Here is a 26,476-nt window from a genome sequence, read left to right on the forward strand (position 1 = left end):
GGCTGTCTTGGCTTCTTCTGTCTTCTGAGAGCAATGATCACTTTCTGATGGATCCTCACTTTTAACAGTGTGAAGGCTACGAGATCTGTGTTCAAAAGAAGCAGTCTTTAGCTTGCAATGCTCTAGGATTTATAGAACAGATTAATACCACACAGACACCATTACCATACATGTATCTGTTAGTATACATTTTCTTTGTATGGCAGTAGAAAAGCTGTGTGGACGTGGCATAACGTGCAAAAATGACATCATTTGGGCAAGAAAAAGTTGAGTTTGAGGAAGAGCTAAATTGGAGTTTTTAAACACCTTTGCAGAAAAAGCCCTGACCTAGTGAACATCAAAGTTAAAGAGGCTCTATTATGCTTTTTGGGGTTTTCTCTTTCCTGTATTTCGTTTTTTGTGCATGTAAATGGTCTTCTAAGGCTAAAATCCCAAAGTTCCCTCCACACTCCCCCCCGTGCATTTTTTTTCACAAGAATGAAAATGAAAATGAGCATAATAGGCCCCCTTTCGATGGCCAAGGCAAATTGTTCTCAGTTAATACAAGGACTAACACTGTTCAAAAAACTATTTTCTTTATTTGTAAAGAATCAGATCAGTAGAACAAATCTAAATGTTGAATTTTCCTCTAAGTAGAACTGTTGGATGTGATTTGGCTTTAAGTTTAAAAACAATTATTCAAAAATAATTATGTTTTCCAAAACATTTACCTAAAATACAGAACATATAGTTTGAAATGAAAATATAATAAAACCCTTTATTTGACTACATGAAAAATGCACATGGTACATATTGTATAAGTTCCCTATTTGAATGTGGATCCTCAATGCTTTAAGCATCCTGAATCATTTTCAGTTCAAGAAGAAATGATATGACTGGAGACTGCTGTATTCCAGATGGTTGCACTCCTTGAAGCCAATTGATGCTCTCAGCCGAGCGTGGAGATGATGATATGAGTGCAGAACGTCATAAGGTCACCCTGAAAACAGCATCAGTTAAATGCCTAGAATGTAGATATACATTATGAATTGTATTACTTAAGCCTGCAATTTCATGTAGATACAGTAGAGTAATACTGAAAGTTAGCTGCTACACATTCAGTTTTTCAGCTGAGTCCAGAAAGTCAGTGCTAGGCCAAAACGTGGAGATAGGAGAGGCTGAGACTCTTTACGTCAGAAAAGGTTTAATCCTCCTTGCAAAGCTGTAGTGCAAATCCTGAGAGGAGAGGAGTGGGATATTGCAGCATTCTTGAAGGACCCACTTTTATGGATAGAGTAGAAGTCTACACTCGGCTCACCCTAGCTTTATATAGTCCTGTTCTATATATTGAATCTGGTGGCCTAAAGAAGAGTTTGTAACGACACTTTATAAGCGGTGTGACATTGGGTGCAACATTAACCGTAGGAATTGCCTAATGCCAACTATTTATATATTTGACAATTTGACAAGGGTCCAGCTTAAATGTATTCCTTTTGTCCAACATATGAATTGTGTGCTCTTTTTCTACGCTGTTCTTCTGTGCTATGACACATCCCGTTTTTTTACTGCAGACATTTTGACCTGTTCCACACAGGTGTTCTTTTTTCATTTATTTTTTAAATTAAATTCGTGATGACCCAGTTCAATTTTTTCATTCAAGTAGCCATGCCAATAACTCAACTCTTGCAACAGGGATGCATCCATAACTAATGTTATTAGCTTTTTCAGCTATGTCATGTCAAAATGTCCTTGCTTCTGAGCTTCACTTTCTTTGTGTTGTTTTTGTGGTATATTCTTACATGATACAAAGCAGATATAATTGAAAAACTTACAATTTCAATAAGAATAACAATGTCAAATGACCATGGAGGCCCTAAAAAGACTATTGGACTTATTGTACATTCATCAGGTAGCAAAACTCAATCCAATTTTGCGTTGGAAATGTATTAAATATTTTTGACCTAATGATCTCTTACTAACAGGCAGCAGGAAGTCTCTTACACAAATTAAAAGTTTCATATTTATAATTAGCAATAATCCAGTGGCGAACCGTGTCTATCACAACTGGACCTTCTGTAGACAGACACACCTGTTTTGGATGCCTAGCCTGCATCAAGCCTGCATCTCATTGCAATCCTCTTTGTCCCAGGAGAATGTACTGGGAATCTAGTATTCTCTGGGGTTTTAGACCTGGTTTGCTCATTTAATCCTGAGAGAAAAAAGGGAGCTGGTCGATGTAAATCTTGAGCTACATGTTTACAGTAAGCTAATTATGCTGGTTTGGTTGTGATTTGATTTAATGTAAAGCTAATCAATGTGATTAGTTGTTCAGCAATAGATGAATACATCACCAATGCAAGATGCTCACCTTACAAATTAACAGTCTGTGTTCATTCTTCCATTCTCAACGGAACAACAATGAAAGCAACATGTTGCAATGACGTCAGGCAAGCCACAATCACTGCCAAGAAAAGTTTAGTCCAATGCAATATACCATTTATTTAATCAAATAAATTATTGTCAACTAAACCAGTGAATGTTATTAAGCAGTAAGCGGGTGAAAAAATGGCACGCACTTAATCATTTCAGGGAAGGCACAAATTAATCAAGACGAGAGCACACTATTCAGGTCATGCAGTACCATTTCATGACGTCAAGGGCGAAAAATTATAGGCTTTAAAAATAATATTATCTTTTATTAATTTGTTTACTTCCGTGGCCAATCATGGGCTGAAGCAGGGAGTCCAATCAGAGCCTAGTCAGGATGATTACAGTCTCCAGTGATGTCTCACTAATCTCTCTTGTGAATCTCACTCTGTATCAACATATGAACAGTGGCAGTCATATGGCAGCTGAAAAACGGTGGCAACCATTGATCAGTGTGTGTGCATGTTCGCCACTATGCGTGTGAATGTATGTGTGTTTTCATGTGGGTATGCTTGGGCAAGTTTGTCGCTAGGGGCTAGATGCTGAAATTGTGCTCCGGCGAATGAGGGAATATTCCGGGCTGTCATGTGACCGTGTGATGTCAGAGAGAGAGAGAAAAAAAACAGAGATAGAGAGGGAGGGAGGGAGAGAGAGAGCAAGGTACAATTTAGCCCCACAGCTGATCCGTGCAGTGCTCAGAGAGAAGCAGAGACAACCAGACACACACATTCTCACTCGCACACACTCTTTTGCCTTGCCTGTAAACACATGCACATCACACACATCAGCACAGTTGAACCCACAGAGAACTCCGAGGCATCAAGAAAAAAAGAGAGGATGCATTGCTTATTGTACTTTCCAAGCTCATAACACTTTGGATACTGAGGACATTTCTGCATCCTGGAAGAGTAAAAGGACACTTACTGGAGATAGAAACAAGCAGGAGACAGCAGGAAACCTGGAGACAGTGATAAAGAAGAAGCAACAATTACAAAGACAACGACGAAAGAACTGGAAAGAGACTGACCTAGCAAGAAAAAGGGCAAGACAACAGAGGGAGAATGTCCTTTCTGTCTGGCTCGCCTTGGCAGCAGCCTGGCATTATTAGTGGAAGCAGCGGGTACGTACAACCTTCCAGTGGGCATCCGCAGCAGCACAAACCTCCAACTACCCTCTCTGGTGCCAACATCCCTGTGGTCCCAGCCTCCACTCCGCTGCCCACCTCCAGCCTGGCCTCTGACCGGAGCAGTGACTGGCACCAAGGCCAGATGGCACCGGGGGGGCAGGCTGCTGCTGCATCACAGGGGGGATCAAAAATAACTTTATCAGAAGATGAGGCTAAATTAGGGCGAGGCAAGGCCGAGGGGACTTTGTATGGGATGGCGGCAGAAGCACCAGGAACGCAGAGCTTAAAGATGCCAGCACTGAAGATAGAGGATGATGGGACCATAGGCGGCAGGCCAAGGGAGGATGGACATAGGCTGGGAGGGGCAGGGGGGTCATTAGGGAGTACAGGACAAAGCCCCAGCAGCCCCTTATCTTCTCACTCTTCCCCTTCTTCTTCAATACATTCCCCTTCTATCTCACCTGGAAGAACCTTCCCGGATTCTGCGCTAGATCGTAAACCCACATCAGACTCTAACTTTGGACAGAATTATTCAGACAACAAGGATGGATTTTACATCCAGGGATCTCAAGTGTCTACACAGTGCTTGCCTCCCCCTTTGAATCTTGGTTTCACTGGAAGTACAAGATCAAGCCCTGGGAATAAAGATGAGAAGAAATCCGATACGTCCTCTTCATCCGAAGGGCTACTCGGAAGTTTGAAAGAAAGTTCAGTTGGAGCTCCAACTAATCAAACACTCAAGCCATGTTTAGGAAAGCAAAGTAAAGTTGACATACAGCCTACTGGCACTGCTCCTTCTGCTGTCAACCTAACCGAAAGTAAAGACCGTATCACAGCAGGCCTACCTCCACCCTCAGCCAACCTTGGTGTGGTTCGGTGTGTAGAAGGGAAGAGGATGGAAAAAGAAAATTCAAGTCATACAGATAAAGGAGTCGCAACAGGCATGTCACCACAGCACGTAAGTTGTGTTGAGGAAAAGAGAATGGGATCATGTGCTGTCTTGAGCAGAGAGACAAAGACTAGCCAAAGCAGTGAACTGCCACAGCGGACTGCAGTGAGACGGGCAATGTCTGACTGTTCACACCTGTCTGTCCCCATGATGATGGCCGGAGCGTACCCCACAGGTATGGGAGGCTTGCCAGGAATGATACCAAACATGCCGCATTTTGACCCAATGGGAACAGCGTGCCCACCCAGGTCGCCCTACCAACACGTGGCTGTCCGACGCTCGCTCACGGTCACCGATGGCACAGAAGCTGCAGCCGAAATGGCAACAATGTTGTCAGCCCCGTTAATGAGGTCAGGTGTATTGCCATCATCCCCACCTCCTAAGAGGCATCAAGGGAGCTGTGAGACCAATCTATTACTTCCTGTACCACTCCCTACAGGAACGCCCATTAACAGCACCCAAGATAGTAAACTAAACACAAAGGGTAAGAGTTTCTTCAAGCGTTTGTTTGTATCTGTTGGAATGGGTATGAGAAAACAAACAGAGTAGTAGGCCACTAGGAGGTAGAGGTTTGCTACAGAAACGAGGACATTTTTTTTATTGTTCATTTTTTTATTTTCTTAAGCTTGCTTGATGTTGTCTTCAGCATCAGAAACTTGTAGGAGTAGCCAAAGCTAACTAGTCACAGTTATGTTATATTTAAAGCGCTATTTCTACAGCACACCTAGCCCAAATGTGATTTGTTTTTTTAAGAGTTGTTCATCTCTTTGCTTGAAATCCTTTTTTGTCCTTACTGCCGCTGCACCTGAGCACAACCATGGCATTACAGCTTATTGCATTTGGCTAATTATATGTTTTTATCTGTGCATTATTTTCCAACTTCAGCTATGTCTGAAAAGGGGTGTATTTTTAAATATCATTAGGAGGCTGCCACACTGCTGGTTGCCACTTTGCTTGAAAGCACATGCACTATACATGCAACATGTTGTTGCAGTCAGTGGCTCTGAACATTCTTTATGTTCATCCTTTCTGTCTTGATTTTGCCAATTCTACTGATGGACTATACCATTATCCACCTGTGGATTTCCATTATGCCTCTTTGTGTTCCTCTTTGTCAGAGTTGTAATGATTATCACTGCTTTCAGTTTTACAAGCTTTACATTCCACTGACAGGGAAAGCCTTGCTGCCAAAATATCTATTTATAGTTATATATCCATTTCATGTTTTCTACCCAGTTTGTAGTCTTTCAGCCAAGTGGAGTAGCAACTACCTGGTTGGTTAATTAATTTAAGACCGCGTTGTACATGCCAACAAGTGGGGTATTGTTTAAAGAAGAAGATTGTTTATATGAGGTTTATCTTTGAGGTCACACATGCCATCTGGAGCACTTTGAATTTGATTGAATGACCCCCTTTTTACGTCAAATGCCAGGAGATTTTCACAAATGTAGGTTAATAGTGATGAAAAAATAAAGGGAAAGTGTGTGGAGGGAGCTGGCAGAGGATTATGAAACAACCAGCCCAGGGATTAGAACATAAAATAATCGCTGGTTGGGATTATTACTGTTGTATATTATATGGCTTCATATAACAAAGGTAATAAGAATACACTGTATATTTCTCTGCCAATGTGATTTACTCTTTCATCCAGCTACTGTATGTTCTGTTTTTCAGACTGCAGTAGGCAGAGAAAAGCTAGGACATTGATTAGACATTGACTGTGACTGTAGTCATTCAAATATAGAGCAGCTATTTCTAGCAACTTGCGTGCGTGTGTGAGCATACGCGCATGGGTACATGTGTGTAGGTGAATAGCTTCCACTGACGTGAATCTTATATATTTGAAAGTCACACACCCCCACAGACATGCTGACAGTAGACAGCATGTTGATTTGGCTCAAAAAGATAGAAATAGATCAACACTGAATAATACACAGTACACAGCTGTAAGGGGAGGGGTGTAGGAAACTTGTGAAAAAGTGTGAAGTGTGAAACAAGGAACTCAAACAGTGATAAAACAACCAATTCATTAAACAGACAGGCTCAGGTACCTGCAGTCATGTTGGAATCTTTTGACCCTCGCTTACTGTTTGTTGGGGACAGCACATCCAGAGGGAAGAATTACCAATACATGTAGCATTGTAGCTTTGAATGAGAGGAAAGGCAAACAGGTGCACCACCAGCATGTGGTTAGTCAGTGCCCCAGTTTCAAACCTTACACTTCTTCTTCTGGACAAAAATCATGGTGTATCACATTAAAGGAAACATTTACATTTGAAAAAGGCTAAGCATGCCATTTCTGATGCAAATTTGTATCTGATGACCAAGTGAAGAATGTCGCCAGTACTGTTATTTTCAACTAAAACTTAAATCAACATTAGCATAGAGCCAAAGCATTTGCACTATTGTCAAAAACCTAGCAGCAAATAGTAAATGAGGGACAATTTGATATGCAACTAACATAGCACTTAGGGCACATGCTGTACCTCTAGGCCAATGGTGCATTCACTTGCTACTCGCATAGTTGCATATAAATGTTTATTAGCTTTAAGAATTGATATCTGTTTCCGAGTTGTTCAAGCTGCAAAAAATTCTAAACTCACAATGTCAAAGTAACACAATTAATGTATCTCCCCTGTTTTGGATCTGCTCCAAAGTGTAATGTGTTTGTCCTTGGCAGATGTTACACCCTTTCACATGATTTCATGAAAATTGGGACACTAGTTTTTCCATAATCCTACAGTCAGAAAAACAGACAGACAAACGGAGCAGAAACATAACGCCCTTGTTGGAAGTATTAATACACAAATTCATTTTTTGCAAGGGCTTTACAGAAACTAAACAGGGTTTGTTTCTCATACACTGTAGTGACACCCAGCATAACTCAAGTTTTGTGTACTGTATGTCAATGCAATGTCATGTGGATAATTACTATCAGAGTGTTTATTGATTGCCCTGCTTGTCACTGTGCTAGCTTGATAGCTATCATGCTAGCAAGCAGGAGCTAAAGCTGTCAATATGCGAACTGGGATTGTGTGTAAGTGTGAGACAGAAGGGGGAAAAGTGTGTGTGTGTGTGTGTGTGTGTGTGTGTGTGTGTGTGTGTGTGTGTGTGTGTGTGTGTGTGTGTGTGTGTGTGTGTGTGTGTGTGTGTGTGTGTGTGTGTGTGTGTGTGTGTGTGTGTGTGTGTGTGTGTGTGTGTGTGTGTGTGTGTGTGTGTGTGTGTGTGTGTGTGTGTGTGTGTGTGTGTGTGTGTGTGTGTGTGTGTGTGTGTGTGTGTGTGTGTGTGTGTGTGTGTGTGTGTGTCGCCTGCAGTAAAATATCCTTGCACCAGCTCCATGTCTGTGTAGGTTAGTCATGCTCTGATTTACGTGGCAGTCAACTCTCTATTTCTCTTTTTTCACAAATGCAGGCATACACAGACACACACACACAGCTGGTGGCCGGCAGCTATGTTTTGTGGCGTGATATTAGATAGATCCTCTGTGTTCACAGCCAGCCGTTTCATGTTGGATGAGTCATATAGCCTGTGTTGCAGGGTGCAGTGATGTAAACTACTGTAGCATGAGCCTAAAGATAGATAAAGTCTATTAGAATAATAAAGCCCCTACTGTATATATAGATTTGTTGTGAGTGGTTTCAGCCCACTCTTTCCGTTGTGAGATTCATGTTGTTGTTGAAACCTACTATTCTGTCCGTTTCCAAAGGTTTCATTCAGTTAGATTTATAAATATAACAATTTACCATCTTTCCATACTCGATATGCAATTAAAATATCTGCCAAGTTAAAGGGTGATTTTGTGATGATCACTGTTTCTATTGATGCTGCTAAAAACAAATGGTGGGCGCAGTACTGCAAATATGACAACACGGCTTCAACAAAGTATGGCGGGGCAGGAACAATAAAAAAATGGCACAATAGACATTTCCAGAGATTCCAGGCTATTGAAACCAGATATTGTCAGGGTTAACACTTGTTAACAACTGTGCAATGATACGAATAATACCGCAAATTTGAAGCAGGAAGTTGTTACGTAACCTGTAGGACAGTTTGGGTAATAATAACGTTATTTTCTATTGTCTCCACAACATATATGAGTCTTTTATGATTGTCTGACTACTTGTTTTTCTTGCCCCCGCAGACTTTTCTTTACTGCAATCCTAAAATCTAGAATCCATTTTCAAAATCTCTGAGCTTCATCAGCACATCTGGTGATAAAGACAATGACTTATTTGTGGCCTTTTCTCTTGCTCTCTCTGTTCGACAATACTTTGGATCTGCTGCATCTATTTGTATTTTAAAAGGATCAATAATGAGTCCCACAATGTTATAGCAGATCAATCTTTAATCAGTGGAGCTCGTTAAAGTCTGGATTTTTATGTTGTGGTTGGAAGAACAAAATATAATTTGCCACAGCACCCAGAGTAGGTTAAGGAATTATCAGACTGGACCAAAACACTGCAAGGAATCTTTGAATCAACCTCATTAACATTCATGAAACAATTTGGTGTCACTGAGAGGCTTTGTGAAGCAGCTGCAGCAAGTGATGAGTTTGCATTAAATCAGTGAGGAATTGCAAGCAAAAAACCGACTTGATCCCAGCTTGATGAAGCACAACAAAAACATAATGTTGGACGAATAACGAGATCAGAGATGCAAGAGGAAAACCAAACTCCAAAATGTAGACAGACTCTGAACATACTTGAGCTTTTACAGTTGGCAACACATAGGCAGCTCTTTTGAGAATACTCCATGCTAGGGGTGTAACGGTTCACAGAAGTCACGGTTGGGCTCGTACCTCGGTTTGGGGGTCACGGTTCAGTACGGGTTCGGTAGAACAAGGACAAGCAAAAAAAAAGTCCCAAATGCATAATTCCAGGTTTGTTGTTATTTATGTTGAACAGTAGTGCAAGTTTCAGTATAAAAATAAGGAACTCTAACATTTTGAATAATTAACTGTATTACACAGATAAAAACAAACCACAAACAGCACCACACACACTCATATGGCCATATTATCTATAATGGCTGATGTCAAACAAAAAGGTTTCATCAAGCTGTAAAACTAAAAAGGATGTCTTGAAAATATTACAAAATAAATAATAAGAAATTGTTTCACGAGCGCAAAGTCGTTGAAACACATATGCCAAAAGCTTCCGTTATTTATTTTGGTCTCTCGGCTCTCATGTCTATTGGCTTCTTAAAAACAGCGGGGATCAGCTGTTGAACTGCTGTTGTCTTTTGCCGGGCTCCGGTGATTGGCAAATCTGGGTGATGCCTTCTGATATGATTTAGCATGTTTGGCGTGTGTTACCATTAGCATACCGCACCACTGTCGAACAACACCGACACACCGTCCTCGTCCGATCCACCACTCGCGCACTTCATCGTTATTGTAGTCCACAGGGAACCCGAAATGTTCCCACACAGCTGATTTAAAAGAAGCAGGTGGGTTCTAGCTCCTGTGTGTTATCTGAACTGAGTTGTTGTTTCTTCTTGTTCTTCATTTGTTGTTTAAGGCGGCTGGCAAACAGCTTTTAGGCGCAATGCCGCCCCCTGGATTATAAATAGTGTAGTGGATACTGCCCTGAAGGACAGATTCCTTTCCCACTCGTAAAAAAAGGCGTATTCGTCGTGTGACTGCATGCACCGAAACGTGACGTCCGAACCGTGACGGTATGGGACGAATACGGATACCGTTACACCCCTAGTCCATGCTCATAATTACAGTCTCATTCTGATTAAGGCTCCGAGCTGAGCTAATTTGCAATCACGGTTTAAAGTAACATAACAAAATATATCTTGTTTGATGGTAGTCATCGTTCTAGAGGGACACATTCTATGTAGCCGGCTTGAATGCTAGAGAAAACACACTGGCAGCAAATTGGCATAGTTTCAGAAGAGATCGAGCAGTTCTAGCACTGCAAACCTCTGCACAGGGGGTAATGAGGGAACATTAGGGCATAGCATAGGCCGGTCCAGTATCACTGTTATGTAAGTGATGTCTTGGTGGCAACAAAGAGCCCCTGTCTCTTTCTGTCCCCCATCCCTCCGCCCTGCCGGCTGTCTGTCCTTAACCCCGTCAACCTCCCTGAACTCCTTATGTCTCTGTCTCCCTCTTTGCACGTTTCCCTGTCACACTTCCCCCTTGCTTACAATTATAATCCCTCTTTTTTTCTTATTCTGTGCTCACGCTATGAATCAGCTGTTGGCAACATTGGTTCTGCAACCCAGTTGACCTTGTGCTTCCTCTAAGGAGGAAAGATGTCCCTGCATGGTGTTTACATAATCCTGGAAAACACATGAAGAACACTGAACCAAGGACATACACTTTTCAACCTTTGAGTTCATTAATAAACGACACGCATACAATAACTTTTCTACAAAAATACACTTCACTATTTGGTCTATACGGTCATTTATGGCCCAGTCAAACTGCTCTGGTTGGTTACTGGCCATCACCTGCATGAACATGATGCTCCATACATCACTATAATGGAAAGTTACTGTACAAATCTTAGGAATACGGAAAATACATACAATTGGAACGCCACACATTTTTCCCATGAAGTTGGGTAACTGATCATAAGGAGAACTGACTGAGACTGAGCCTTTGGAAACAGTTGTATAATGTGCTCTGTGACTCAGGAAGAGCTTTATGTCATTAAGGTTATCCTGGATTAAGCTTGAAGTGAACAGATTTGTAACAGATTTGTGTGCAAACTGACGATATGATGATTTTAAGACTGGGACATGCAAAAAGGGTCTTAAGTAAAGATGCCACAGATATGCATTAAGGTTCAAATCAGCATATTGATCCATGCTAAGGACTAAAAGTCCAGAAATCTCAGCCTCTGCTGCAAATCCCAGTTTGACCGTTTCTCTCCAGCTAAATGTTGGTGATTCAATCATTTGAGTGCCCCTTTTAAGAATTAGAAATAGGTGTGTCAGAGTGACAACTGATAAACTCCCACAAAAAGAGTACAATGGCATTGCTGTGCAATTTTCCTACTTTTGTATAATTGTATTTGATAATGTAAGAACATGACTGAACATGACCAAAGCCATCCCAAACCACAAAGTGTTTGTGCCTTAAACCAAAAAATCCTTCAACATCACTGTAATTTTCTTCATAGCACTTTCTCAAGTGAAAAACCTAAAATCACCAAAACATTTGTGCATCCATCTTCCTTTTTCTCATTATACAACAGCTCCTATCCATCCAAAGATTGTGCTGTTAACAAGTTGTATTTGTAAACGTCATGTACTGTAGAATTGTCTTTATGTATACAGTGAAACATGTTGTTGCATAGTGACAAATCTCGAGACATTTCTTGAAAGCAAGTTTTATTTTGTTAAAATAAATGTGATGCTGATAATGACATTCTCTCTCTCATAGTAAAATCTGACAACAAGGACAAACAGGAGAAGACAGACTTAATGTCAAGCAAGACAGCCAAGTTGGACACCTTTGACAAGAACGAAGAGCAGCAGAAGAAGGACGCTGGTCCAGAAAAGAACCAAAAGTCTGAGAAGATCCTCAAGGAGGAGGATAAGATTGAGAAGATGAACGTGGAGAAAAACAAGGAAAAGGCAGAGAAGGGGGACAAGCCGGAGAAGACCAACAAGGATGAGAAGAAGGAAGATGAGAAAAAGCTGGTTGAGAAGAAAGATGATAAGGGAGCGAAAGGGACAGCCAAGTCTCCAACAGGCCCCGGCAGCAAGACCCTGCCAAGCCCTGAAAGCAAGAACAAGGTGGGTGACACATACGCGCGCACACACACACACACACACACACACACACACACACACACATTTCCTGCATCCAATTTCACACACTCAAAGGGGGAGAGTGTCCAGTGGTTCCAGAAACAGCATATCACCCAAAGGTCACAGTGTTGACCTCTGCCACAGCCGGTGTGTCTAACAACAGCATGTTAAAGTGTCCTTGAGCAGGACACACTATTTCCTGCCTGTCCGCACACAAACACACACACACACACACACACACACACACACACACACACACACACACACACACACACACACACACACACACACACACACACACACCAATGCTCGGGCTGATGGCAGAAATTACCCAGGCATCTTCCACTTCAACCAGAGCACTGTTAGCACCTGAGGCCACTGTCATAGCTGAGTAGATGTGTTGCACCATCCATCTTTTTATGGCTGTAACTATTCATTATTTTCCCCATGGAACCATCTGCAGATCATTTTACAGAAACAAATTATTACAAAATAACAAAAGATTGTTTCTTTATGCCGAATGTGATGTAAAAAATGCCTGTTTTGTTTAACCCACTAACAAAAGCAGCAAATAACCAGCTGGAATGTTGAATCATAAGATTATTACTTTTTAGTTTTAATCTGGTTAGTTTTATATTGATTTAGTTATTCATGAATTGATAGTCGCTGCAGCTCTACTTGGCCAGAGAATAAACTACTTAAGACACATGATACAAATATGTATCCAAATGGCCAAATGCTTCCATTAGCAACTAATATAAGCTACAAGTTGCTAACTGACAGGAAGGAAGCTTTGGAGAGCCTTATCAATATCTCTACATTAATTAGCATGATGTAGAATCCTTAGAACACAATTCTAGAGGGAGTAAACAGCCCAGTGTAGAGAAATAGACAAAACTCAGAGAGTTGTTGTGACTCACTCGAGCTAGCATATTCCCAGCTGGCTAGCATGTAGGAAATTAGCATGCCAGCAGTAGTTCACCAGCTAGCCCTATGAGTTGTCATAACTCAACAGCTTCAAAACAGCACCTGTTTAGTGAAGGTACATTTAGTGTAGAACTATCTGTGCCTTTAGTATGTGTAAGAAGTGCTAAATGTACATAATTTATATTATGTGGGTCATAATGAGTGTCTGCAGAGTATCCTATATCTAAAACCTCAGTTTGGTATCAAATGCTGCTCTTTAACTGCTTCTCATTTCATCAGATTTGAGGCTTATAATTTTATAATTTACCACTCATTAACCCTCAAAATAGGCTATAAATTGCTTATTTTAGATGTTTTGTATGGTTGCTGGCTGTCTGCCATACCATGCTGTCATTGCAATCGGAGATTACGTCTCTGAATTTTTTTCTCTACCTCTATCTGTCCTCCTGTTTCTTTCTTTTCCACCCTCCTATGTTTTTTTACTGTGTTGTGGCTTCTTGTAATTCCATTATCATCAGCCTGACGTGGGTTCAACTAAACCAAACTCAGCCAAATCCCGCCCATCCACCCTCACCACCAATGGTGAATCCGCCGGGGCCAAACGCCCCTCCCCAACCACAGCCTCAGCTAATAAAAAAAGCCCTGTACCCAAGGCAACCACACCTACCGCTGCGAAGCGGCCGCCAACTGGCTCCGCCAAGGCTGCAAAGGTGAGTATAATCCACATGGGTAGATTTTTTCTTTACTTATGTTCTTTTGGACATTGGAAACATAAATAATATTCAAAGTCAGATTTAGCTCAATCTAAATGCCTTGAATTCCTTGAATGCCTCACTTGAATGGACTTCCCACACAAGTAGTTCCCAGCATGCATTATTCTGGTTTGAAGTCAAACAGAGGCAATACCAAAGGATATGAGCTAAGGTTACCTGTTTTTATTTACATTTTGTTAGCTAACATTTGGTCACCAACAATTATTTTGGTATTATACTTTCAACTATGTAGTTGTTTTTTTTAAATAAGTCACATACAAGCTGGAGAGTTTACAGCAGCCTTGGAGAGGTACAGGAAGTCAAAGAAAAAATGACTTCCTTTTAGATTATCCCAGATTGAATCAAATGTTATCAGACTAATCTGTTCAGCGTTTACTCATTAATAATTGTTGTCTCAATGATGTTCTTCTGTTTGACATGGTAGCCTATTAAATTGTTATCTTTGCTCATCATACCCTCCATATTTCTCAATGATTTAATTTGTTAATTAAGATGGACTACAATTCTAGACAGCTATCATATAAGTTTACCGCAGTACATCTATTGGCTTAATCGCTGTTCCTCTAAATCAAAAACAATCGTGGCCTGTCATGTCACATGATACTTTAAGAATTAAAACATTTAATATTATTACTGTAGACCTGAACAGATTGTGAGCATCTGTGAGGAATTTCAGTAATATAAGCTGAATGTATTAAGACTCTCTGATAAGTCACTATCGACGACACGTCATATGTAAACAAATAAAAATCCTCATATTGCAAAATTACAAAATTAAAATTACCCTCAATTCAATAAAAAGTGTTAATGTTGATAGAACATGTCCACCAAACAGCTTATATAAAGAAAGAGCAAATAATGTCCTATTTTGCATTAGGTGGAGACAACAGCAGCACCTGGCTGCAGTGATCTAACTGGCTGCATTGTGCGGCTAATGCCCATGATTAACTCAAGTGTAATCACCATGGCTGTTTTAAAGCCTTGAGTTTGCTATTTTGACCACACCATCTTGATATTTTGGCTGTTGCCGTCTTGGCATTTTTGAATCAGCAGTGATCATGATGATGCTACTAAGTACCTGTATAAGCAAACACTGAACAAGAGATTTTTAGGCAACTGAAATGTAACAATTACATTTCATGATTTGAGTAAACACTGTGAAAGGGTTAAAGTTCTAAAACGAACAAATCACGAACAACACCCAAACAAGACAACACTGTTATAGCGACCTGTCAATCATAGCTGGCCCTGCCAAAATCATAGCCTGCTATTATACTTCAAATAGAACGTCATGCTTTATTGAAACATAACTAAAACTAGAGGTTGAGTCAATAAACAGATTTTCACAATGCTTACTGAGGTAGCAAATCAAGTTAGAGAAAGGGTTATTTTCTCATAGACTTTTATACAATCTGACTTCACTTGGCAAAGACAGGTTTTAGGTACTACTTCATAGGCTTCACTAGTGTAAAACCCGTACTTACAAACTCCCAAAAACGCTCACAACTCATCTGTCTCGTGTTATGTGATTTGTATTGTAATTTCCAGACACCAGAAAATGAAAAACGGACACCTGTGCCAAAGGCCACACCCACACCCCGTGTGGCTGCCAGTAAGAACGGTTCCCCTGCTGGTAAGTGCACACACACTCACACAGCAGTAACATGATTTATTGTACATCTCCAGTGTTTGCCTGCCCTCTGTATCTGATTGTGTGATACAACAGAGTTATCACAGGCAGTTTCTCCGCTCTGCTTTGGCTAGTTCATAGTGTTGAAAGTGCAAACATGACCTCTACAACATGACCTGATCTTTCTACAATAGCTAGAAAATGACTCACAATGTAAACTGGCTGCACTCCAGGTAACAGGCAAACTGAATTGCTACCATATGTTAAACTGTATCACATTCGAGAGCTGGCTTTTAAAGACACCCTGCTGGTATTTTTAACCGTGCATCACAAACAGCATTTCACCTCTCTGAGAAAGCTATGACTCAGTGAGAGCTATGTGAGTCCAACAGGCTTTCTGCCTTTTGTGCGCTTCAGCTCAGCACACTCAGAGAATATCATTTATTCAGCCCATTCACAGTGATGGGTGTTACTGTATGTACTGCGAGGTACATATTTCATTTTAGTTGCATGAGTGAGCTCCATTAATTTGGTAGCTGTTGCCCTGATGACAGCAGTTTAGTGTCATTTCTTTATGCCTCTTCCACGTTGGCAGCATTACAAATACAGCACAACTTTATCAACATGATGGACCAACCCAGTCTCACAAAAAAACGTGTAATAACTACGTTGGTCCACAACGTAGGACGTAGTATTTCTACGAAAACGCCTCTGAAATTGTAAGATCCCTACGGTTTTTTTCACCATTCATTCCAATGGCTGGCGTCTATGTCACGTGATCTTCAAATTTCTCCCTGCAGAAAAAGAAAACATGGCCGAACTTCGTTTTATTCTCGGTGTAAAATGCCTATTTTAAAGTTAGTTTGGCCATTAAAATGCGTTTTGATGTCATTTGATGCGAGAAATATGAGTTGTTATTTCAGATTATGTGTGCAGTGGATGCACATGATCTTTAGTTTGCTAGTTATTACGAAGATTACTTCAGGAAATTGTGTCGATACAACGTTTTCATTGTCACCAAGGTGGTTACTAGGGACGCTGCTATCAATATTATTTATGTTATGTTGTGTAACAGTTTAATGGTGTAATCTTTATTGCTACCCCCTTCCCCGTCAATGTATAGTGTTGGTCCACAGCGCAAACTTATTAGTTTGCGCATCTAAAATTGTGGCATAGATACGTTATTTTCCCCTGTGCAATTCTCCATTCACTCAACAATAACACATAATTATCCTTGTGTTTATTTATTTGTTTGATTAATAAACACAAATTGGAGTCCGTCAGGACCGAGGGTCGGAGCAGCTCATTTGCTTTACAGAATATTACACCCGGAAGTAAGTATTCTCTCCGCTTCGCTTGACAAACCCCGTGATAGTCCTCAAGCTCTGTGATTGGAGAGTGTGCCGAGCGTCGAACAGCACTTGAAATGGGATGGAACCACGGCAGACTGTCCAAAACTGGATTTGAACGGGTCCACCCCGTCCCCCCCTCCCCCACCCTGTCCCCAGAACTACAAATGCTGGCTATTCTGTTTCGCAACATGCTCTATGGCACTCCTCTACTGGGAGTTGTAGTTTTAAAAGACGTTTTCGTATTTCCCATAATAAGAAGTCGCCAGTATTAAACTGTGTACATCCCTGGAGGTTTAGGGGATAGGAAACACTCACATTTAAAACATTTAATTAATAAATGGGTGAAAATTGCTTGTGCCCATAATGGGCAGTATTAATATATATACCCACACGCCAGCTAAGGTCAGAAGAGCTTTATGTAACAGCTGGTCTTATGTCTGTGACCCCTCCTGTTGTTAATTGATGAGCCTGAAACATGCACTTGTCAAGGTTCAGAGGCACATTTTGCAAATATGGCAGTAGCCATCGACCATCTTAAGATAAGATAAGATATACTTTATTGATCCCAAGTTGGAAACATTTGCGTTACATCAGCATGTGTAACAGTTGTAAATATGCAGTGGTGTTTATTTGTAAATCATTTAGTATAATCACAAAAATTCTGTGTTTTATATTTAATAATTCTGTGTTCTTTATTTATTGATTGTTCAATACCTGACAAGGCCGGAGATGAAAAACTTTGGTCGCAGGTTCCTCAACAGTGCATTACAAGACATCTATCAATATGTGTGTACCTCCACCATTAAACTGTCTTATTCTGCACATTTCTTATACTATCTACATACATCTTATATAAGTATATAAGAGTATAATACATAATATCAGTTAAAATAAGCGCTTCAACATAGTTAACATTGCTGGAGGTATACACAGTTTTTCATTCATTGCATAACTACACCGTTTGTGTATATGATATGTCAATAAACCTTAGAAAATCTTGAAATCTTGAAAGGGATGTGCAAAATAGTCATTATATACAGTCTTTAATTAACTATTACTAGAGAATAATGAGTAATGAATATACTTTATAGGGATCCTATTAATATCTAATAATAAAAATAATGAAATTCAATAACATGCTTTAACCACTAGGTGTCCCTTTATATCAGCTGTGCACCGTTAGGGTGTAAATACAGCCTATCTACCAATTGGATCAAATATAAAAGTCAGCCGAATTAGTGTTGATACTGCAAGGAGACGTATTGTGTGAAAAGAAATGTAAGATGTTGTTTAATGGCTGATATATTTATGATCCATGTCACGTTTTCAGTGTTGGCGACAGTTCCTCATGTTTGTCTAGAAGTCTTCTCAGCAGGGCTCTATAAATACAGAAGTACGGCAGATATGTAATGCAGCCGAACCGTGTATTACAATGCCGTTATGTGATGACCTCCAAAGAGAAAAGCAAGCACACTCGGAATAAAGTGTTTTCGGTCTGTTTCCGGTATTTGTTTATGACGATGTGATGTGAGACTGGAATTGCACAGGGGAAAATAACACATCTATGCCACAATTTTAGATGCGGATTTTGTTAAACTAATACGTTTGCGCTGTGGACCAACACTATACATTGACGGGGAAGGGGGTAGCAATAAAGATTACACCATTAAACTGTTACACAACATAACAGATATAATATCGATAGCAGCGTCCCTAGCAACCACCTTGGTAACAATGAAAATGTTGAATGGACACAATTTCCTGAAGTAATCTTCGTAATAACTAGCAAACTAAAGATCATGTGCATCCACTGCACACATAATCTGAAATAACAACTCATATTTCTCGCATCAAATGACATCAAAAGGCATTTTAATGGCCAAACTAACTTTAAAATAGGCATTTTACACCGAGAATAAAACGAAGTTCGGCCATGTTTTTTTTTTCTGCAGGGAGAAATGTGAAGATCATGTGACATAGACGCCAGCCATTGGAATGAATGGTGAAAAAAAACGTAGGGATTTTACAATTTCAGAGGCGTTTTTGTAGAAATACTACGTCCTACGTTGTGGACCAACGTAGTTATTACACGTTTTTTTATGAGACTGGGTTGGATGGACATACTGTCACACCTTTAGAAACTGTGAAATGACTCAGTTTTGCTCACTTGGCAAGCAACACAATCTTCAAGTCAGCTTTACATCCTATAGAGTTGATCAATAAAGAACATTTGGCAACTTATTTATGAGCAGCCAACCACAGAAATGTGTTGGAAATGAAATCTTGACTATGGCAATCACACGCTTCTTCCCCTATTGATGGGATTTCGGCAATAGAAAAATACACGACAACTTCCAGCTTGTCATACCTCTCAAGTATTCTATAGCGTATTTTTGAAAAATCTAATAATAGTGTTTGGTGACTTGTTGCAAGCAGTAGCAATATTTATTTCCTTTTAAAATTGTTATGGCTAATGTGTTAAATATGTGGCTCTTTCGCTGTTTAGTCTGTTCCTTCACCAGTTAGTCTGTCGCTTTGTCTATCTACAGATAAGTGCTTGGCAGGCCAGGTACACTCAGCGTGTTTTTTTTAAGCAATTTAGAGCTTCAATCTTTATGTGAGTGCTGAGAATAAACCGTAAATGTGGGTTAAACCAAATTACCAAATTAAGGGCTAAAAGACCTAAAAAGCTAAAAAAAAAAACATCATTTGTGGTAAAATAAAAATAGTGATCATCGGAGGTTTAATGTGTTAAAGTTAAATTGGTAGCACATTTTACAAAAGCTATGCCAGAGATGCTTGCGCTGTGGATCTTATTGAAAAAAACTGACGTATATTTGTCAGAAAAGATTGACCCATAGACTACTTTGTGTACAGTCTATACATATGGCACAAACGTTTGTTCACACTGTATTTCAGACCTAATGGTCAACCCGGCTATTTGTCCAGACACCACCAGTGTAGCTACGTCACTTCTTTGCATTCTGATTTATAAGCAAACAAGCTACAGGGAGTTTTGAGTTATTGAGGCTAACAGTGTTGTGTTTCCTGCTCACAGCGAACAAGACTGACAAGACTGAGAACAAGACCGGAGAGGCCAAGAAACCCAAGCCTACAGGTAACAAGCTAAGAGAAAAGTTAATTTAATGCAATATAGTTGTAATGGAATTTTAAATGTCACTAGAATAAAATAAAGGTTGTTGAAATAAATGTGTAAACGTTACACTGTAAAGCTAATTGATTGGCTGCGATGTTAAGAAGGTTAGGAAGAGAAAAATGCAGTGTTACCCTACCTTGTGCAACACACTACAGTGTATACCAGATCTTCTGACAGAAGACAATTTGGGACATCTGATCATTGAACTGCAGACAGCAGTGACAGCCAGATTCTGAATTGCTCAAGCGATTAATTAGCGGTTGTGATCCCCCTCAATCTGCACATCAAATGAGAAACGGTCTGGCAGAAATTTGGCTTGATTCTTAAATTACCCAGATGCAACCAATTTGGGGTTTAATGGTGCCTAATCTCTAAACGTCCGCCCAGCTTCACTGAACAATGTGTCATTTTACTGCCCTATTATAGAAAATTACCATATCATTGTGAATTCACATATAAGATTATATATATATATAAGATTTTTTGATCAATATCAGTGCCTCAGTTACAAAGACCACACGCAACTCTTTTTCGCCTTACCTAGACTTAGTTAATTTCCTTATTTATGGGGGGTGACAATCATGGTTAATCATATCAACTCTGTCAAGCGATATGCACACATTTCATTGATGTTAATACTGACTTCACATAGATGGTCTTTTGACTCTTCAGCCTTGATTTAAATAAACAATACTTTTATCTCTGTTTTTTCCAAAAGCCCGTCCTCGCCCCGCCTCCATCACTACTCCTGCTGCTTCCATCAACGGTGAAGCCAGTCATCGCCGTCGTGTCCTCACCAAACCCCCAGTGCCAAAGCAGAGCCCAATGGAGAAGAAGCCACCGGTGCCCCGTGCTCCTCGAACCCCCCGCCCCCTCAACGCTCCGACACCTGACCTGAAGAACATCCGCTCAAAGATCGGATCCATCGACAACATCAAGTACCAGCCCGGAGGAGGAAAGGTAGGACAGTACAAGAAATGTCAATGAATAATTCAGGACCTGTCAAGATTCTTAAAATACTTCGCAAGTAGTTTCTTATATAATCAACGCTTGGCAGTAAAATTATCTGCCGTAAACAAAATCATAAACAAAACTTAATGACAGCATGATTGTCTACAGCAGTGGTTCTCAAACTTTTTTCAATAATGTACCCCCTTTTGAAAAAAAAATACTACCCCCCCTGATCAGCGAAGATTTGTTAGGGGAAAAATGCCTATATAAAGAGGTACAGTACAGCCTTGCACCATCAGTGTCTGATTTTATTTACAACAACATTGTAACTGAGAAACACTTAAATGCTACATTTCAAATGTTTACAATCCATCACTAAATTCATGGCAAACCAATTTTAACATTATGCAATAACACTAAGACGACATTATTTGCATTGAACTGATCTTTTTAATAAGTTGTTTTTAGTGAGAAACATGGGCTTGTGCTTCACTGAGGATTTTTGTTATTCTCAGTGACAGGAAGGCAAACTGCAGTTATTACACTTCGCGTTTTGAAATATGTGTAACAAATGTTAACATAAAACCCACACTGCTCAAACTTCGTAACTTTTCCTAAAATTGGTATATTTATTTATTTAGGGGCGTGGGGAATGAAGAGAAAATGATGAGCGTTTTATGAGCATGGGATTTTTTGACCCCTAATAAAACAAATGCATAATGCTTTGCAGCGACAAGCTGTTGCCAAGCAACGCTTATTGTTTAGGTCCTTTGACATGCAGGCAGTCATATAATTAACTAGAGCTTGCTAGATCTGATAGATTTGGACATAAACGCGAGTGAAGTATAACCGGACGCGAGAGAGAGAGATCAGATCAGCTGCTGCTGACGGAGAACACGCAGCTCTTCCGGATCAAAGCTCCCCCGCTGTGACGGACCGTTGAGCGGAGCAAAATACACTAAGAGTTAGACCTAACACACTTAGCTATTTTATCTACTCTGGAACTAGCCAAACTAGTTATAAATATATTTATTCTTTACTGTCGGGTCACTCATCACAGGTTCAGCAAGCTGCACGAGACTGACGGGCTGTCAGGAGAGGGAGAGGAAAAGAGAGCACCCTGTTTTTTTCCCCATTTTATTATCCAGAATTACTGTAAACCTTTGAATAAAGTAGTGAATCTACTATTAGTAGTTTGTTTAAATGCATTAATTATGTTTTGTTTTTTTCATTAACATAAAATAAATCTCACGTACCCCCTGCAGTAATCTAACTTACCCCTAGGGGTCCGCGTACCCCCATTTGAGAACCACTGATCTACAGCATAAGCACGTATAAATGAATGATCAAATGAAGGGGAAGAGCTGTGTCACAAACACATCTGAGCAGGATTACCTGCTGAAACTTGAATGAATGATTAGAATGATTTGTTTTTATTGTTTTCCGTTCCTTATTAAAATCAAGTCATAACAGAGAAAACAAGGTGAAGAGGTTATTGTATTGCTGTGTTGTGCAGCAGAAAACAGCCTCCACGCAAAGCATGTCACCAGTTAAATCATTTTTCTTGTATCATGTGTTCTTTCATCTATTTTTGACACAGTAAATGCAAACATAAAGAAAATACATATAAGAATCATGTGCACTGGATGTAACTGTATTTACATTTTAAATCCTCCACATTTTCACCATCATTTTCCAAAAGCCTTATTTCTACCGTTTGCACTAGAGAAACTTCTTGTTGGTGCTTTATTGAAATGTAGAACAGACTCTGCAGAATATATAGAATATATAACACTATTTTTTCTTCAGGGAAATCTCAGAGAATAAAATTACTTACCTCAAATTAAGTTAAAGAGACAAACAACAAAATGAGTGTGGGACCGAGCAAAAAGCTAAAAACATACCACTTCCACCCAGAATGGGAGGAAGAATATTATTTTGTGATGTCACATTCAAAGGTTATTTGCCTTATTTGTAAAGCAAGCGTCGCTCTGCCAAAGAAAGGTAACGTGGAGAGGCATTATCGGAGTGTTCACAAGGCATAGCAGCGACTTCCCTCCGAGTAGCGAGTTGAGAAAGAGAAAGGTCATGTATTATTGCTACACAAATATTATCTCGCAGTCTTAGTGTCGCCAACTCGTTTCTAATATGCAAAAAGACAAAACAAATGCGTCTATGGTCGGTGTATTTTTGATCTTTCCAATCGAGACAAGATCTCTCTCTCCCCCGTGTGCGAGGGGGCGGGGCAGTTTACACACACGCGGCTGCTACATGCAGCAACACACGGCTGGGATGGCGGAGAGAAGCGCTCCAAGGTGTGGTTAAATGTTACCCGTCTTGCGGTGGACAATGCTCGTTACCAAAAGTGCAATAAGTGTTTAGCATGTAAGGGCGGTAACACGAGCAATTTGTCTAAACATTTAGCAAAAAATGCACCACATTCAGACGGAGGAATGCACCGGGTTCGACTGTCTTTCTTGTAGCTCTGTTAGCCCCGTCCACGAGTAACGTTTCCACGTCAGGTGTTATGCTAGCAGCAACACACGGAGTTAACTCAATTATACAAACATGGGTTAATGATTAGAGGTAACAGAGTTATTTAGTTTGTTAAAGTTTCAGCTATTCTGTTTACAGTTCTGTCATCAGATTATTTAATACGATTTGTTAAAACACTGTTGTTTCTTTTGATGTGAAATATTATTTATTTAATTTAAATAAAAAGCAATGTTAGTTTTGTAAACAATCAATCAATGTTTATTTATATAGCCCAATATCACAAATGTTACATTTGTCTCAGTGGTCTTCACAGTTTGTACAGAATATCAGTATGACAATACGACACCCTCTGTCCTTAGACCCTCACATCGGACAAGGAAAAACTTCCGGAGAAAACCCACAGTTTAAAGGGGAAAATGGGAGAAACCTCAGGGAGAGCAACAGAGGAGGGATCCCTCTCCCAGGACGGACAGACGTGCAATAGATGCCGTGTGTAAATTGAAAAGATAATACATTTGCAACATAGGTAGTCCAAATGTTTGGAAATGCATGTGTGTATAATAGAAAGATGAATCTACGAGGATATCCATCCAGGACCGATGATCCAGGACCACAGCCACGATTCGCGATCCAGGACACAGGACCGCAGGATCATCCATGACTCCGGATCCCGGCGTATATAGACACCAAAAAGAAAGACATTTGGGGAAGCTGGGTTAATCGGAACATGAGAGTACACAGGTATAGACAGAGAGAAGGAAGAAGTAAGATGTCCCCCGACAAACTAAGCCTATATCAGCAAAACTAGGGGCTGAATCTAATCAGCCCTAACTATAAGCTTTATCAAAAAGGAAGGTCTTAAGCGCACTCTTAAAAACGGATAGGGTGTCTGCCGCCCGAACACAAACTGGAAGCTGATTCCACAAATGTGGAGCTTGATAAGAAAAGGCTCTGGCTCCCATTGTACTTTTAGAGACTCTAGGAACAACCAACAACCCTGCATTCTTGGAACGCAATGCCCTAGTAGGACAGTAGGGTATAATGAGTTCTTTAAGGTAAGATGACGCCTGCCCATTAAGGGCTTTGTAGGCGAGAAGAAGAATTTTAAATTCTATCCTGTGTTCTATAGGGAGCCAGTGTAAGGCAGCCAGAACAGCTTTTCCTAACTCTGGTTAGTACACGAGCTGCAGCATTTTGAATCAGCTGAAGCGACTTGACTGACTTCTTGGTACTCCCTGATAATAAAGAGTTACAATAATCCAGCCTAGAAGTAACAAATGCATGGACTAGTTTCTCTGCATCGTTTTGAGGAAAGATATGCCTGATTTTTGCAATGTTACGTAGATGGAAGTAGGCGGTCCTTGAAATTGATTTTATGTGGGCGTTAAAGGATAAATCCTGATCAAATATAACGCCAAGATTCCTTACAGTCTCACTGGAGGCCAAATTAATGCCATCCATAGTTAGTATATCTTTAGATAATTTGTTTCGTAGATTCTTCGGGCCAAGTACAATAACTTCAGTTTTGGTCGTGTTTAACATCAAAAAGTTTAAGGTCATCCACGTTTTTAAGTCGTTAAGGCAGTCTTGAATTGTATTTAGATGATTAATTTCATCAGGCTTGATTGATAAATATAGTTGAGTATCATCCGCATAACAATGAAAGTTTACAGAATGATTCCTTATAATATTGCCTAACGGAAGCATATATAATGTGAACAAAATAGGTCCAAGCACTGAGCCCTGTGGCACTCCATGGCTAACTTTGGTTTGCGTGGAAGATTCATCGTTAACACGTACAAACTGAGAGCGTTCGGATAGATAGGACCTAAACCAGCCTAAAGCAGTTCCCTGTATGCCAACTAAGTGCTCTAGTCTTTGCAATAGGATATCATGGTCGATAGTATCAAATGCAGCACTGAGATCGAGCAAAACAAGAATAGAGACAAGTCCCTTGTCTGAGGCTATTAGAATGTCATGTGTGACTTTAACCAGAGCTGTCTCTGTGCTATGATGTGTTCTAAAGCCAGACTGAAAATCTTCAAATAAATCATTGTTTTTTAAGTAATCACACAACTGTTTTGCGACCGCTTTCTCAAGAATTTTTGAGAGGAACGGAAGATTAGAAATAGGTCTATAGTTGGCTAAAACCTCTGGATCGAGGTTGTGCTTTTTAAGAAGTGGTTTTATCACTGCTACTTTGAATGATTGTGGAACATAGCCTGATAATAAAGACATATTCATAATATTTAATAAAGAAATGCTAATTAATGGAAAAACTTCCTTCAACAGCTTAGTTGGAATTTGGTCTAACATGCACGTTGATGGTTTAGAAGAGAGAATCATTGAATTTAATTGTTCAAGGTTTATGGCTGAAAAGCATTCTAGTTTACTATCTAGTGTAATATTAGAACTTACGTTTCCTGGAGCTGTTGATAACACTATACTGGTCAAAGGCAAGAGGTCATTAATTTGTTTCTAAGAGTAACAATTGTATCGTTAAAAAAGCACATAAAATCATTACTACTGAGTGCTATGGGAATAGAAGGCTCAATCGAGCTGTGGCTCTCTGTCAGCCTGGCTACAGTGCTGAAAATAAATCTTGCATTATTCTTATTCTCATCTATTAATGAAGAGTAGTAGGCTGCTCTCGCTTTACGCAGTGCTTTCTTATATTCATTGAGAGTAATATGCCAAATTAAACGAGATTCTTCAAGTTTAGTGGAACGCCATATCCTTTCAAGTTGTCTAGACTTTTGCTTTATTTTGCGGGTTTCGGCATTATGCCATGGAGCTACATTAATCTATGTTGTTTTATTTTCTTCTTTTTCAAAGGAGCAACAGAGTCTAATTTTATTCGCAGCGCATCTGTAGCACTATCAACAACATGATCAATTTACATTTTGTATAAGTTTCCTCCCTTACATGCAGACATGCTA

General features: G+C 40.0%; 1 protein-coding gene across 5 annotated transcripts in view; it reads left to right on the forward strand.

The window, feature by feature from the left end:
* map4l (microtubule associated protein 4 like) overlaps positions 1-26,476 on the forward strand; it is an 82,850-nt gene that overhangs the window by 35,781 nt on the left and 20,593 nt on the right. For 3 of the 5 annotated variants that reach the window (XM_034104323.2, XM_034104324.2, XM_034104327.2), the window contains 5 exons: positions 11,881-12,236; positions 13,697-13,888; positions 15,500-15,584; positions 19,992-20,051; positions 20,809-21,050. In XM_034104323.2, coding sequence (XP_033960214.1) covers positions 11,881-12,236; positions 13,697-13,888; positions 15,500-15,584; positions 19,992-20,051; positions 20,809-21,050 — 935 coding nt within the window. Of the gene's footprint in view, positions 1-3,117; positions 4,966-11,880; positions 12,237-13,696; positions 13,889-15,499; positions 15,585-19,991; positions 20,052-20,808; positions 21,051-26,476 lie in introns of those variants that run through there. The other 2 variants (XM_034104326.2, XM_034104325.2) reach the window with 2 other exon arrangements.

This window comes from Pseudochaenichthys georgianus, chromosome 17, assembly GCF_902827115.2.
Source record: "Pseudochaenichthys georgianus chromosome 17, fPseGeo1.2, whole genome shotgun sequence".
Lineage (NCBI taxonomy): Eukaryota > Metazoa > Chordata > Actinopteri > Perciformes > Channichthyidae > Pseudochaenichthys > Pseudochaenichthys georgianus.